General features: G+C 41.2%; 1 protein-coding gene across 1 annotated transcript; it reads left to right on the forward strand.

Moving 5' to 3' along the window:
* Positions 1-4,381: 4,381 nt before the first annotated feature.
* LOC139475813 (uncharacterized) lies at positions 4,382-15,152 on the forward strand. Its single transcript, XM_071259013.1, has 4 exons — positions 4,382-5,232; positions 11,015-11,097; positions 12,869-12,975; positions 14,445-15,152. The coding sequence occupies exons 1-4, from the start codon at positions 4,382-4,384 to the stop codon at positions 14,670-14,672; spliced, it is 1,269 nt and encodes a 422-aa protein (XP_071115114.1). The 3' UTR covers positions 14,673-15,152.
* Positions 15,153-17,729: the final 2,577 nt, after the last annotated feature.

The following is a 17,729-nucleotide window of genomic DNA, read 5'->3' on the forward strand; positions in this document are numbered from 1 at the left end:
AAACAAACCATAAAGGTTTCGCATATATTTTTACATCTAAAATCGTGTGGGACGGGTGGTTTTAATAATTGAATTTTAACTATACAGTGTAGTATTTGTTGACTTAACAAGGAAATACATGTGATCAAATATTTGTATACAATATCTAATATTTTTCGTGCAAAAGTAATTGTAATTTGTTTCGTTTTAAATTCAATACCTACGTTATCTATATCCTCTTGAAAGACAAATATTTGATAAAAAGTGATTAAAAACTGTCTGTCTGACAATTGCATTCTTTAAAAACATTGATTATCGGCATATAGATGTATTCAATTAAATATAACAATTTACTGAAATTTTGACAATAAAAGTTCAGCACAGATTTTCGTATCGACAAATTAAATATAAAATGTGTTCCCATGCTCGTTCTGGTTCTCGTCAAAATGTAGCATGGTTTGCAAATTCCAATATATGTTCGCAGAAAAAAAGGTTTATTGAATGAAATTCACTGATCAATATAAAATACACATTTTCAACACAATAATCTTTGCATTCAATAAACCGATTTTAAAATATTTTGGTGTTTTTAATATTTAAGTCTACATCTTCCCGTTTTATGTATAAAATATATAGATATACTGGAGACCATTCAAGCAATAAAATCGTTGTCACGTTTAGGGTCAACGGACAAATACTAGTAAATGATCCTCAGCAATGCTGTCAGACAAACCAAACATCATTGAACTACGTTCTGGAATAGATTTGACACATTACAAAGTATTTCGCTCCTTAGTCAGATTTAAATGAAATCAGACAAATCAGTTTATTAGCTCTACTTAATTTAAAAGGATAGACAATGACTACATTATATGTATGTTTACGTTAACTTGTGGCGTGTTCCATGAGACAACATAACTTGACAATTCCGAAATTATCTCTCTTTGCGAACGAAAATTAGTGTCACTTTTAAATTTTGAAAAGAATCATGGATCTAGATAGATAAAAAATAATTTCATCATCTAAATACTTATAGCTTGATATAGTATTTACGTCCTTGGTTAATCCGTGAAATATATTGGATACATACATAACAAAACAAACTTAACAAGCTTAGATTTTCATAAAATCTTGCTTGTGGGTGCGCTGCTTCCTGAACAATTTTTGTTTTGAGTGTTTCCAGGTATAATGTTGGTGTTTACACTAATATAAACTTGACTTTTGACATAAACACAAACATATAAGTATACATCACTTAACATAAGACTTGAACACGCATGTTAAATGCTGAACGCATATGCTGTTCGATCAAAGGTCTCGTCATTGTCATTTAGAATAACGTCCCTTACTTTCGTCCTTGACTTTGTACGCGATGTGTTTATATCACCAAGTTCTGCGCGGTCACGAGAGGACCATTTGAAGGGAAAATAGTGAAGTATCTTTTGGCACATTATTTCCATTCTAATAGCTAAAGTGTGGTAACACTATACTTATTGATTTTAACATTTTTTGGCTTTGAAAAATGCTATTGCATGGCACACGAATGCTTTTTGTGTTCGGTTAGTCATGGCATCTTTTATCATAAGAACAACACGTCTACATGTAGGACATAAGTAGGATTGTACAGAATTTCACTCAAATATGTGCGTGTTAAACAATGTGACCTGACAATGTGATCATGAATTCCGTGTCACTTATCTATGTTGTTGTTATTGTCAGCAGCAGGGAAATCCCTGTGACGTCATTGGGAAAACACACCGCTTTTCTATCTCCAACACAAATGAGTTCTCTGTCAGAGTTACGACAGGTATCGTAACTCTGAACGATTTGCGACAGGTTTACGATAGTTTCGAAAATCTATCTTATCTTAGCCTTAAGATATCTTATCTTTGAACGTAAGTTGTTAAGATTTATCTTAGCTAAGATCGTTTCGAAAATCTAGGCCCTGACCACTACCTCTATGCACTACTTTCATACATTACTCTGACCACTACCTCTATGCACTACTTTCCTCTCATTGTTCTGACCACTGCCTCTATGCACTACTTTCATACATTACTCTGACCACTACCTCTATGCACAACTTTCATACATTACTCTGACCACTACCTCTATGCACTACTTTCCTCTCATTGTTCTGACCACTGCCTCTATGCACTACTTTCATACAATACTCTGACCACTGCCTCTATGCACTACTTTCATACAATACTCTGACCACTGCCTCTCTGCACTACTTTCATACATTACTCTGACCACTGCCTCTATGCACTACTTTCCTCTCATTACTCTGACCAATGCCTTTCTGCACTACTTTTATACATTACTCTGACCAATGCCTTTCTGCACTACTTTCCTCTCTAAAATCCAAAAAGACGGTTACCTCCATGTAGTGCTACATGTACCACCAATACCACATTCAGTTTTATGGCATTGGTCCGAGCTCCAGACGTGTGTTTGGCACATGCTGTGTTATAGTTCGATCTTTTCTCTTCATGTTTCTACAAATCAATCAACTGATTTCATTACTTTTGGGAGTTAAACCCGAATCTGAACTCTTAATCAATACCAACATGTAACTATTATTTCCGTGCAATTTCACATGGTGAAAGAATATGAATAAGGCTACAGCCTTAGTGATTTGCTGTTTTGGGTTATTGTTGGGCCTTGATTTGTTACAAAGCTCATTCATTATCATATGCAGTGAGAAAACACAATGGTAGCTTCCAAATCAGCTCTCAGCCGTCAGCCCGTCCCGAGTATATTCAAAAGCTTCGGTAATGGAACTACCGTGGACGTGTGTACAAGGGCTACCTACTCTGTTACTCTTAAGTTGGTTGGTTGGTTGGTTGGTTGGTTGTTTAACGCCGCACTCAGCAATATTCCAGCTATATGACGGCGGTCTGTAAATAATCGAGTCTGGACCAGACAATCCAGTGATTGATATCATGAACATCGATCCACGCAATTGGGATCGATGACATGCATCAACCAAGTCAGCGAGCCTGACCACCCGATCCCGTTAGTCGCCTTTTACGACAAGCATAGTCGCCTTTTACGGCAAGCATGCGTTGCTGAAGACCTATACTACCCCGGAATCTTCACGGGTCCTGTTACTCTTCGGTAACTTAAGTACTCGCTGGACAAGTATCTGAATTTGGCAGCATTCACCTTCTAATGTTATTCCTTCCTATTATTATACGAGTAAACACCCAGGGTACATTCCCATTGCTTTTTTCATTTTCATTCTCAGTCCTATTCGAAAGGCACAACGCCAAAATAGCCATCCAAACATATTACACAAAGGGAGAGAGCTATTGGGTCCTGTGTGTTTATCATAGAGGTGTAATGCACTGGGTAATAAGTCACCATAATGTATAAAACATTACTCATCCCAGAAATGTATGACAATAATTAACTACATTTACTAGGGCTAAAGGCTGACGAACTGGCAGTCCCAGTTTTGACTCGTCCCAACGTCACTTTGGTTAACTTTATTTAGTGGCATTTTCAAGTTGGTTTGATGAACAAGGGAGATAAGTCTATCCTGGTTATAATGCCCCTGCCACTTGCATGATGACGGTGTTGTTTTCTACACCGAAACGTCATTGTATTAAAGAAGTTGTATATTCATAGAACTATCTTACTTGTTGACCCTTTGGTTGTGTACTGACTCAAATACACTACTCATAGGAAAGTTAAAGAGTGTGTGAGTGAGTTGGGTTTAACGCCGCTTTTAACAGTAGTCCTGTTATATCAGCTTAATGTTGGAGGAAAGCCCGAAGTGATGCAGGTCTTAGACGTTTACCACTTCGGTGAAACCCACGAGCACGGGTATGGTGGTGACAAACCTAGAAACATAATCGGTATGAATGAGCTTCGAACCCATGATCATGGGTATATGGCATGCCCAAGGGACACAACTCTGTATAGCGAAGTGTGGTGTCTTAAACGAGTTGTGCCCCCAATTCTGGGATGGAATCTCAACAGACTCCTATCACAAGCATACATTAATAACAGTCAATGGTGTTCGAAAATAGCATGAAATTCAAGTGATACTTGTCATAACACTGATGTTGTAAATTGAAGATTTAGGGGGTCCCTAGCCCACAATCGAACCCACAATCATAGCCTTAGACGACTGGGCCACCCGTGCCCCAGAAAGTTAAAGAACAAGACAGATTTACTATAGTTATATGAAAAAAGAACGGATGTTCTTTAACTTCTATTCATATAAATGCACACAACTTTTTAAGTATAACCACACCATGCAATTCTACTTGGTTTATTATAGTTTCGTTTATTTATAGACATGTCTAAATTAATAGTTTCAGCTTAAAGTATGCAGCTGGGACCAGTGGCGGATTAGTCGTGAAGATAAACTGAACTGACACAGTTCAATATGGCGTCCAGAACCGACTCAGGGGGCTCCGTAGTTTCCGGGGAAGATCTGGACCACGCCCATTATCCCGACGGTGGGTCTGACCACGAGGCGGTGGAGGTGGAGGATGTTGGGTCAGAGGCTTCCAAGAGCGGCGGAGCCTGGACACTTGCGAGCGGAACCGGAAGTCCCGACGAGCTGTTGCTTCTGGAGAGCGATTGTGCACCCCCCTCCCGTGAAGACAGCGTCTGGAGTGGGGGAAGTCGGAGGGGACGAAGTGGGGGCGGGTCACGTGTGTCGTATGACAGCAGTGACAACCAAGAGGCTCCCGGGTTTCGCTCACGCGACGACGGTGCGTGTTCATACGCCAGTAATCGGACCGGAAAGCGCGACTCTCTCAGTAGCAGGCAGTCCACTTCTTCGGAGCTTCGTCTTCAGATGGACCGGATGCAAAAAGCGGACGAGGAAAGGAAGATGGCAGCGAGGAAGAAAAGAGATGAAGAGGTGGCGCTTCTTCGTAGGAAAATGGAAGAAGTAAGGAGGCGAAAAGGTATTGAACTCGTGCCGGGGTCACGTGATAGCCGCGGAGTGATACGAGCGTTCCTGACGGAGGAAGAGAAAATGGCGATGGAGAGTCAACAGAAAGATCTCGCTCAAGAGACAGTGGAAATGATTTCCCAAATAAAATCAAAACATGGCATTCCAAAGGACAAAGATACGTCTCCTGACGTGGTAGTCATGGCCAGTGAGTTCTACAGCAGCAAGGAGATGCCTAACAAGCTGCTACCTGATCACATCCGGCTGAATCTCACCACCGAGGAGATCCGGGACCTCAAGCTGGTGTTTGACATGTTTGACGTCAAAGGAAGGGGGTAAGGAGGATCTGCCTAAATACCTGTAGTGAGTGAGTTGGGTTTAACGCCGCTTTGAACAGCATTACAGTTATATCGCGGCGTGTCAGCTTCATGTTGGAGGAAAGCCCGAAGTGATACAGGTCTTAGAGTTAACCACTTTGGTGAAACCCACGAGCACGGGTATGGTGCTGACAAACCTAGAAACATAATCGGGGAAAACCAGGATTCGAACCCACAATCATAGGTTTCTGGTGTGCCTAAGGGACGCAACTCTGCACAGTGATCGGAGTGAAAAATTGATCTGGAGTGTAAATGGTTGATTGAATGGGAGAAGGGGTAACGAAAAAGCGACTAAGCACAAATGAGTTCGAGATGCAAAAACACTTTTTAAATATTTTACAAAATGTATTTTCGTGATACATACAGTTCCATATTTGAACTGATACCCTGCAAATTCAAATACCCATGTTGTCAATGGCAACTGTAGATATGTATATGTGGCCATATTACCTATCTGGGTACAGGAACTGTTTTACAAAGTCCTTCCCTGAGCTGTGAGTATTAATTAGGTATATGTGTCGATGCTTATACACTATAAAGATGTCAGTAGAATGTAAACACAGACCAAGATATGTTTAGATTTAAACATGATTAGGTATTGTGTTTAAATCCTAAACGGAATACATTGGTGTGTTTCATCTAAACGCATTTAGATCTAAACACATGAAATCAGTTATCGTCTCACAACCAAAACACCACCTACAAAAAAAGGTAAACACAACATCCCCATAATCTAAACATGTCCAGAATGTAAACACGTTAAAACATGTTTAGAATTTAAACCCGTTTCAATAAAGTGCATACCATTAGGCAATAAGTCCAATAGAGACCGGTCGATATATTAAGGAAATTAGAGAACAGAGACTGTGTTTGATTTGTAACCAGAATTTTATTGAGGACGAATATCATTTTGTGCTTATATGCAATGCTTATAGTGATTTAAGAGTTCTATATGTAGAATATAGGATTCGGGAGTTAACAGTGTCTTAAAACTAGAATAACTTTCTAAAAAAAAGAGAATTTTCTACTTTACTATGCCAATTTTGAATTCCAATATCCTTACGCCGTTGTTCGAACTGCTGCAGAAATGCATCCACATCCCCCATACGATTGCATAATCCAAACATATGAAAAACCTGTATTGAACAAGAGTTCCCGAACGTGACTGACCCAGTTTACTCTTCCTAACTCATCATGTGATTTCAACATGGCATAACAAGCCCTGGGATATCTACCACAATCTAAGGTTAAAAGTTTTTTGTGAAAAACTCAACATTTATATAATTTCTACCACAGTCTCCGAGAACCGCATTGCTGGAAGAATATTTAGATAAACCTACCAACTTTGAACCTTTTCTATTTTATCGTTATATTTAAATCCCCAAATCTCGGAACCATATGTCAAAATCGGTAATATTTTAGTGTCGAAAATTCTACGTGCAACAGAAAAGGAAATATTTTGAAACTTATAAAAAAATCGAATAAAAGAAAGAAGCAGCTTTTCTAGCCTGGATCGCCAATGTTTCACATGCCTTTGACCAAACTAAACGAGAAGAGAAAACAATTCCTAAATATTTATAATATGTAACAGCCGATAACTGAATTCCTTTATAGAACCATTTTTCACAAGCTCTGAGAATGCCTCCATTTCTAAACACAACAACATTTGACTTACCTAAATTAAATTCTAACCCCCATTTCTTAGGGAACTTTTCTAAACTATTTAGCCGCTTTTGAAGATTAATAACGGAATCCGCTACCAACACCACATCATCTGCAAATAAAAGCAGTAAAATGTCTTCAATATCCTGATTTACAAATATTCCCCTCCCTGAATCTTCCTTTATATCAACATGAATCAACATTATATAATTTACCATGAAATCCATTTAATAATAACCTATATAAAACCTTTTCTTTATCAACTAAATTAAATGCCTTTTTGAAATCAATGAAAACTGCATAAAATCTGTGATTTGGTTTACTAAGGTACTTTTGACATAGTGAGTGAAGAACAAACATATTATCCGCATTTGCAAATCCCTTTCTAAAACCGGCCTGTGATTCATCAACTTAATCAAATAATTCTACCCATTTCCTAATTCTTGATTCAACAATATTAGTAAAAACGTTCCCCATAACACCTAACAACGAAATACCTCTAAAGTTGCTTGGGTCTCAATATCTGTCTTTTGCAGTTCGTCTATTTACAATGTGGATATTCCAAGTTTTACACAGTTCTAATAAAGACATGCCAAATTTATTTACTGTTTATCCTGTGAAACTCTTGATTTATTAAAAGTGTCGGCAATGTAATTGTCATGTAACTGGAGATAATCTTGATAATTATCCTCTTCCAAAATATAATCATCTTGATTTGCCGTTCTCGCATTTAAATCTCCCATTATAACAATTTCACAGTCATTTCCATATTTATAACTAAGAACAGCAATTTTACTGTCTAATTCATCTATTCCATCAGTATTTAAATTACTGTACATGTGAGATTTTTCAGGTAAAATATAAACAGCACCAATAATGAACTGATGAAAAACGGACTGAAATAAAACAAATACACAGTTTTTCCATTCTGGATGGAGTCTTATACAAAAATTTGATAGTCAACTATGGAGATACAGACAAACACCACCCGAAAATCTACCTCTATCATGGTGTCTTGTGACAAATGAAGAAAAACAAACATGGTCAGGGAAATAGTATTCTGTAATACTATTATCCGGTTGCATAGTTTCTATTAAACTAATGATGTGATACGAGGAGAGCAAAGAAAAGAAATCTTGATTAGACAGATGTGAGCGCAGCCCACATATATTCCACGAACACACAGTGACAGTTTCCGTCTTATCGATTTTCTCAACTGCTAGGGCGGTATTATCTAGGCCACGGCCGAGTCCCTATGGGCCAGTAGTGTTAGCTTGGTCGCGCTGTTCTCTGTGTTTGGATTTGGATCCAATTCGCGTTCCCTTGTCTTCATCCAGTGTGTGAACATCGCCTTCAATCACAAGTTTATCGTACGAGAGATAAGCCAATTTCCCTGAATCCCGTGCTTGGACATGAAAATGAATTAAAGCCTTACGCTTTAGTCTTGTCATGGTCGTGTAGTCATCAGAGACTCTCATTTCTTTCACATTCTTTGATATATCCCTTGCTGCACTTACAACCACTTGCTTTTCTTTGTAAAGGCTAAATTTCACTATTACAGGCTTGATGGTAGACCTGGTATTCAGACGATGTGCACGATCTATTTGGATCATATCCGAGTTTTCTAGCCTCAATGTGTCCCTGAAATATATCTTACTAAAGATTCTGTTTCTTCCCAAAACTCCCAGGCTTTACCACGATGTCCATGAATTAAGATATTTCCCCTTCTGCTCTGGGCTTCAAGTTTATCTTGATTCACTTCAAGCCGTGAAATCCTGTCTCTTAGTTTTGCATTTTCTTGTCTTCAGATTGTATACTATCACTGAGATTGTCAAACTTATTATGCAATGCAATCATCTCTGCTTTGATAGATTTCAAACTCATGTGAACTGATTCATCGCTTTCGTCATCGGGACTACTATCGGCTGACTGACTGAAGGGAAGTTTACTTTGACGAGTTTCTCTCGGGCCAGGATTAGTGAGTGAGTGAGTTGGGTTTAACGCCGCTTTTAACAGAATTCCAGTTATATCACGGCGTGTCAGCTTAAAACGTTTACCACTTCGGTGAAACCCACGAGCACGGATATGGTGCTGACAAACCTAGAAACATAATTGGGGCGAACCGGGTTTCGAACCCACAATCATAGGTCTCTGGCGTGCCCAAGGGACGCAACTCTGCACAGCGAACCGCGGCACCTCTGACGACTGGGCCACCCACGCCCCCGGGCCAGGATTAAGTTCCATATCGGAACATAATTGCAACAGTTTATCTACATACGGAGAGTCACTATTACTCAGGCAATGGGGACCATCACAATCAAAATAAAACACCAGTCGTCGCCAGGGTGGAGCGTTAAAGCGATTTGTCAAGTCGGTGTACGGGGACTCCTTACCAAACTGCGCGGTATAACGAGCGCTGTGAAATCCATTCAGATAGAGCAAGATATTTACAAGAATGAATATTTGGAGCTGTCTGTTTATTAAACTTCAATATGGTGTCAAATACTTCATTTTGTCCCTATTTTTCTTCCGTTTCTGAATGAAACAGCCAATTTTGACCCTCCACTGTTCAACACAAACACCCATCTTGCGCGTGCAGTCCGTGCTTCACAATCTGACTATGGTTCACTCTGACACAGTCGTATTACAAAACGTTCCACTCTATTTTTATCGTTACTTTTTTAAGAATAAGTGTGTACTCACTGAAATTCGATACTTGTGACTGCTTTGTTGTTGTTTATAACTTGGTGTAGACCGTGTCACAGACGAATTTTGAAGAGCGACATGAACACGACCGCTTGCTACCCACGCATGCGCAAACTCCTTTCAGATGGAACACACCAATGTATTCCGTTTAGGATTTCAACATATTCCTAATTATGTTTAAATCTAAACATGTCTTGGTCTGTGTTTACATTCTAATGACATCTTTACAGTGTATAAGCATCGACACGTATACCTAATTAATACTCACAGCTCAGGGAAGGACTTTTTAAAAGAGTTCCTGTACCCAGATAGGTAATATGGCCACATATACTATTTCTCTCATTCAGGAACCTGACAATACAAAAGTACATCTGATAACTACCAACGACCTTGAACATCTTTTAGTTACCAGCATCCAACCACAAATTATTACGTTTAAGGTGAGGTGAGGTGAAATGGGGTTTAACGTCGCATCCAAGATTATTGCACTTATATAGCGACGTGCATGTACGTGTGTGTGTTTGTGTGGCTGCTTGTACTAGTCCGGGCTGATGCCGATTTATAGTGCTAGCTCACTGAGATACCATGCCGCAGTTTGACACAATACCCCACTCAGACACAGTATACTGACTCCGAGCCGACCAGTCCTTGTTTTAGCCCCTTCATGCCGAGCGCCAGACAGGGTAACAACAAGTACCATATTTTAACGTCTTTTGGAATGACGCGGCCGGGGATCGAACCCCGGACCTTCCGCTTTCCGGGCGAACGCTCTACCACTAGACCACGGAGGTGGTTATTACACTGACTGACTGAGTATGGTTTTACGCCGCTTTTGGCAATATTCCAGCAATATCACGGCGGGGGACACCAGAAATGGGCTTCACACATTGTACCCATGTCGGGAATCGAACCCGGGTCTTCGGCGTGACGAGCGAACGCTTTAACCACCAGGCTACCCGACCGCCCCTGGTTATTACAATTCAATTGATATTGTGACAGTGGCATGTAAACAAAGCTACAAAAGCCTTTTTCCTTATTTAATAGAGAACTCTGCAAAAAGCAGAGTCGATTTACGATTTACGATTTACGATTATATCGTGAGCATGTGTTAATGAATCACTATCAAATAGTAATGATACAAGGTGTTCGCGAAAAGTGAGCATACCCTGCCCCATCGGTGGCACCCGTTACAAACACATGCAAAGGCAAATCAATTGTTAGCCTGAAAAAACATGGGAACATAGGGTACAAGTCAAAATAAGGAATTGCATCGGACATCATTTTTGTCACTGATGTGTCAAATATCGAAATGACCTCCATATGTCTACCATAACACTTTAAGCATGCGGTGACTTTGACGTGACTGTTGCAGCTACATCATCTCCTACGACCTGAGGAGAGCAGCGGGGATGCTTGGCTTCACAGCAAAGAGACACGTGTTTAAGGAGATGATAGGTAAGTTTGTAATGGGTGGAGCTAGGAGCTGGTGGTTATTGCGAGAGACGCATTATGTCGCTAGGGTTGGTGGAATTGGAGTTGATGGTTGGGCCTGGGATGTTGGTAGCTTGAGATAGGATATCGATGTATGGGCCTGGGATGCTGGTGGCTTGAGATAGGATATCGATGGATGGTCCTGGGATGCTGGTAGCTTGAGATAGGATATCGATGGATGGGCCTGGGATGCTGGTGGCTTGAGATAGGATATCGATGGATGGGAATAACTTTATTTTATACAAGCAGGGGTTAAAAAAAAGTTTGAACCTAGGTTGTTATGCTGGCATATTTTAGTACAGACCTATGTTGGTTGAGTCATTGTCCACAAATTAGCGTGCTTCAGTCTTGTGACTTGTTGATAGTTGACTTCGACTGAATAATTGAACACTCTTTATGACACTCTATGTGTGAGAAGAGACCACAGGCTTCAATCCTTCGTGAACATCTAAATATGTGAAAGGTCTGTGCTCGATGGGTTCCACAAAGGCCACTGGGGTCATCACCTCGAATGCCTTGTTATCCAGATAGAATCACAGCCCATAACATTTTAATTTTAGTGATGGGGCATGGATGCATTACCCTGATCCCGAAGGAAAAAACCGACTGAAAACACGTCGGGTCTCCCCAAACCAAGACGTTTAGAGCAATTTGATGGATGGATCTAAGCTGTTGATGGGTGGAGCTAGGTAATTTGATGGGTGGATCTAAGCTGTTGATGGGTGGAGCTAGGCAATTTGATGGGTGGATCCAAGCTGTTGGTGGGTGGAGCTAGGTAATATGATGGATGGATCCAAGCTGTTGGTGGGTGGAGCTAGGTAATATGATGGATGGATCTAAGCTGTTGGTGGGTGGAGCTAGGTAATTTGATGGATGGATCTAAGCTGTTGATGGGTGGAGCTAGGCAATTTGATGGGTGGATCTAAGCTGTTGATGGGTGGAGCTATGCAATTTGATGGATGGATCTAAGCTGTTGGTGGGTGGAGCTAGGTAATATGATGGATTCATCTAAGCTGTTGGTGGGTGGAGCTAGGTAATTTGATGGATGGATCTAAGCTGTTGATGGGTGGAGCTAGGCAATTTGATGGGTGGATCTAAGCTGTTGATGGGTGGAGCTAGGCAATTTGATGGGTGGATCTAAGCTGTTGATGGGTGGAGCTAGGCAATTTGATGGATGGATCTAAGCTGTTGATGGGTGGAGCTAGGCATTTTATCGGTCGATCTAAGTTGTTGATGTGTGGAACTTGGCTACTGATGGGTGAGACTACTGTGTTGATTGACGGAACTGGGTGTGTTGTGGATGGAGGGTGCAGGGTGCTGATACGTAGAGCCAGGACATTGATGGATGGAGCTAGGGTATTGACGGGTTGAGCTGTGATAATGAAGGCTGGAGCTAGTCTGGGTGAGACCAGTGTATTGACTGGCGGAGCTAGGGTATTTATGAGGGGATAGTGTGTTTGGGATGGAGCTTGGGTGTTAAGCTAAGACATCGAAGGATGGATATGGGTAGAAATGGATCGGAATTGGTTGTTGATAGGTGTAATCGCTGCGCTGGTATTATGTGTTTAGAATTCTAACGTTTTTCCCTAAGATTGTTGAAACTTGAGACTGCCTGGAAACCGACTCGGGGTTCGAATCCTGACATTTATATGTGTGAACTTCTTTATTTAAATAATTTACATTGGTAGTCTGTATCAAACCTAATATTCAACCTACTCCGCCATTTCAATTTCAGACGAGCTTTCCACAGATCAAAAAGGGAAGGTCACTTTTATCAACTTCTTGGAGTTTATCATCAAGTCGCAGGGTGAGGGACCAGATCCTTACGAGGAGATCATACAGGTTGGTAGCAGTCAGTCTGTACACTCGTCCAGGAGATCATACGGGTTGGTAGCAGTCAGTCTGTACACTCGCCCAGGAGATCATACAGGTTGGTAGCAGTCAGTCTGTACACTCGTCCAGGAGATCATACAGGTTGGTAGCAATCAGTCTGTTCACTCGTCCAGGAGATCATACAGGTTGGTAGCAGTCAGTCTGTACACTCGTCCAGGAGATCATACAGGTTGGTAGCATTCAGTCTGTACACTCGCCCAGGAGATCATACAGGTTGGTAGCATTCAGTCTGTACACTCGCCCAGGAGATCATACAGGTTGGTAGCATTTAGTCTGTACACTCGCCCAGGAGATCATACAGGTTGGTAGCAGTCAGTCTGTACACTCGCCCAGGAGATCATACAGGTTGGTAGCAGTCAGTCTGTACACTCGTCCAGGAGATCATACAGGTTGGTAGCAGTCAGTCTGTACACTCGTCCAGGAGATCATACAGGTTGGTAGCAGTCAGTCTGTACACTCGTCCAGGAGATCATACAGGTTGGTAGCAGTCAGTCTGTACACTCGTCCAGGAGATCATACAGGTTGGTAGCAGTCAGTCTGTACACTCGCCCAGGAGATCATATAGACACTAAGGCTATTGTAAGTCAAAATACGAGTATGGGCGTTAGGACGTTTTGCACAAGTGGGCCCTGGTCGCCATCATCATAGAATATTCACAGAGCTTAAAAAACGTGAAGATCCGGGTTAGAATAGGTATCCATCAACCCATGCCTGCCGTAATAGGTGACTAACTAGGTCAGGTGGTCGGGCTCGCTGACTTGGTTGATGCATGTGATCGTTTCCCAATTGCGTAGATAGATGCTCATTATATCAATCACTGGACTGTCAGGTCAGGCACGATTATTTACAGACCGTCGTCAAAAAGCTGGAAGCGTTGAACAACAAACAAACATAATCAGAGATAAGATTGCTTTGTGCGGATGATAAAAAACTGATAGGTACGTTCACAATATTGTTTCTGCCTCAACTTTTACAGTCGGCTCGTCACAAAATGGCTGAAATTCTATCGATGTGACTTATTCGATCACTCCACAGTCGGCCTGTTACAGTTTGTTACAGTAGTATGATATAACTTCCCTTGTGGTGGGGGCACGGGTGGCCCAGTCGTCTAAGGCGCCGCGATTCGCTGTGCAGAGTTGCGTCCCTTGGGCACGCCAGAAACCTATTATTAGGTGTTCGAATCCCGGTTCGCCCCGATTATGTTTCTAGGTTTGTCAGCACCATACCCGTCCTCGTGGGTTTCACCGAAGTGGTAAACGTCTAAGACCTGCATCACTTGGGGCTTTCCTTTCATGTTAAGCTGACACGTCGTGCTATAACGGGAATAATGTTCAAAGCGGCGTTAAACCCAACTCACTCACTCACTCCCTTGTGGTACGCCTCACTACAGTGTTACCTTGGTAACTATCTAATTTCAGTGTTTTCATCTTCTCGACGTATCTGGGAAAGGTTTCCTGACGTTCTCTGACTTGCGGGAGGCGGCTGACCACACCCAGGTGCGCCTGTCCAACAGGGCGGTGCGGGAGATGCTGCAGGAGGCCGACGTCACGGGGGACGGGAAGATCACCCCCGACGAGTTCGTCCACATCATGTTGCAGACCAACACCTTCAGACTGACCAACAAGGGCAGGACCAGGCTGAAGTGATCCTGTAAAAAATTACCAAAACTCAAAAGTGACGTATATGATACTTGTGCTACCTGTGATATCCACAGACTTGTGGTAGCGACAAGCGCATTCGTCACCACTCGCCCCTTTCCGTAACCTGCTTGTCCGGGAATAACACGAGTTGGTCACGAATGCGACAAGTGCTTACGGTCAAAGGGAGATAACTCTAGATACCGGATGTGATAACGAATGTCAACTGTTGTTACCTTTATTATATTATTGCTATTTACATAATTATTCATACATCGTCATCATCATAATTATCTATATTTTGATTGTTTGTCTTGTTTACAGTTGCATGTCAGTAAATAATTCTTTAATCTACTTAACGCCCTTATTTTCAATTCACCAGATCGTCCCCTTAAACCTTCTGTCTATCTTTAGACATTTTTTCACACCTGCAGGGCTTCCCCAGTCTATTTATATCTTGCATTAAGCACTTCCTTTGATCTATCTTCTAATTGGCCACCCTGGTCCTTTACAGGTAGCTTCTTTCCATACCTGACTTCCTCCTCACTTCTTGTGCTGCTGTTGAGGAGGAAGGATATTTTCTTTTCTTCAGGTATGGAATGGCCACTTTTCAATCTGTTTTCATCTGCCTCTGTCAGAAATTAATATCTATATTAGGTTGCGGAATTAAATTGAATAACATATGTAATATCTTTCAAAGTAATATTAAATTAGTAAATGAAATATTAATATTATAAAACTAGTTTGTAAAATAATTAACCACATGGTCCATTTTGGCCCATGTGCTTTTTCAAGTATTATAGAATTTTAATGTTAGATTATTACTAGTTTTATTATGTTTACAAAATGGCTTTGTACTTCTATGATAATATAAATACCTGTTATCCTGCAAATACCTGACTTCATGTGCTGCTGTTGAGGAGTAAGTATATGTTCTTTTCTTCAGGTTATTTCTTCAACAGCAGCCACCCCCATCATTTAATAAAAGCGTAATCATCATCTGCTAGTGTCTGTGTTCTCCACCAGCCTGAGCCGGATCAAATACACCACCCCGGCTACAAATTTGGCGCCCAACTTTGGGCTGAGCACTTTCATATTACATTTGAGCAAAATAAGCCTCAGTACCCTACTATGCGGCCCGGGACGTACCTTCTGTTGACGGGGAATATGTAGCAGGGCGTGGAGTCATCCCACAGATGACATCCTTACCTTGACAGCTTGTTGACGGGGTTAACCTCTTTGGTCATGTGGACAAGGCGTCAGACCTCGCGTCAGACCTCTGATCAGAAGGTCCGTGGTTCGAATCCCTTCAGGGGACACAATTTTTTTATGGCCGCTAAGTATGACTGGTAAGTAATGGTAAGTGATCGAATATCGATATCTGGTTCGGTAGTGAGGATGTAACGGAGATGGTAGAATAGCAGAGTCTGAATCTTGAATAAATAAGTGGTGTTGTAACGAGCTGTTACGATCTTTCACTATCCAGTACAAAGAGGCACAGGTTGCGCGGTCATATAAGGCGCCGTATTTCGCGGTGTAGAGTTGCGTCTCTTATGTGTGCCAGGAACCTATGATAGTGGTTTCGAATCTCGGTTCGCCCTGATTATGTTTCTGGATTTCTGAGCAACATACCCATGCTTGTGAATTTCACAAAAGAAATGAACGTCTACAACTTGCATCACTTCAGGTTTTCCTCCCATATTAAGCTGACAGGTCGTGATATAACTGAAATACAGTTCAAAGTCTTAGTGGAATAAGACCAGAAACATTAATGCCCAAATAGTCAGTGAACTAAAGCCATGAAGAAGTTTGGTTCATTGGCGTTGCTTTTGCATAAACGCCCGTGAAGATCCGGGGTAGATAAGGTCTTCAGCAACCCATGCTTGCCGTAAAGGGCGACTATGCTTGTCGTAAGAGGTGACTAAGGGGATCGGGTGGTCAGGCTCGCTGACTTGGTTGATGCATGTCAATTGCGAGGATCGATGCTCTTGATATCAATCACTGGATTGTCTGGTCTAGACTCGATTATTTACAGACCGCCGTCATATAAGTGGAATATTGCTGAGTGTTGCGTTAAACAACAAACAAAACAAATTTTGCATAAACAAACGTAAATAAAAAGAATTTTACTTGGAGCCCTACATTTCTGCTTTCCACTAATCAGTGAATTAATGAATGTAAGTCTTGTTATGCAGCATTTTACGGTTTCGGTGGAGTAAACTTTATCCAAAAGTACGCGGATATGTATTTATATAAAAATAATAGGCCATCTGACATAATTCAAAAATGTTTTATCGCCATAGAAGGATTACTATGGCTTCCGAACTTTCTGAATATCAAAGTTACAGCGCATGTTCATTACTAGACCGTCAAACAGACCCTGAAACAAATATATCCAATTCGGCCGATGCGAGTCTGTAATATTTGGCAAGTCTAGATTTCTTGCAGTACCAGGGGGAGAGTTTCTGGGCTCCTTTTTATTGTATTTTAATAACTATAGTCTAACAGTTGTTTTGATTTGAGTCGTTGTTAGTCTAAAGCATAACTATTTACCCTGTTATTTCGTATTTTAATAATGGGTACATGATGAATGAATTGTTAAGCTGTTTTATTACCCAGCCAGGAATGTTGTTCGAATTGTTTAACACAATATTTAATACTGATTTCGAACTTTCATGATATTGTCGTAACTGCTTTCGGGCGTCAAGTAAGAGACCCGACTACAGTTACCTGAACGCATCGTCGTTCCTGGTCATCATGGTCAGTTAAGCCATGACTTTGCAGCTCGCCTGGTCAGCATCGGGTCATCTATGTCAAGGAGTGATTGGTCTATCGACGCTTACTCCGAATTGTCTCCATCAGCATTTATACTCGCATGATAAAGAAACGCATCACCAGCTTTATACTCACATTAGTTTTACTGACTCTCAATCTATCTATAACTACACGACGGGATCAGACCGACCAGGCTCGTCACTAAGTGGGTAGAACTTAGAAAGATCGGAGTTTGACTCGATCGGGCGCAAACCGCGTTCTTCTCTCATAATGTTGACTATCATTTTAAAG

This window comes from Haliotis cracherodii, unplaced genomic scaffold (genome assembly GCF_022045235.1).
Source record: "Haliotis cracherodii isolate W230 unplaced genomic scaffold, xgHalCrac1.p SCAF_3, whole genome shotgun sequence".
NCBI lineage: Eukaryota > Metazoa > Mollusca > Gastropoda > Lepetellida > Haliotidae > Haliotis > Haliotis cracherodii.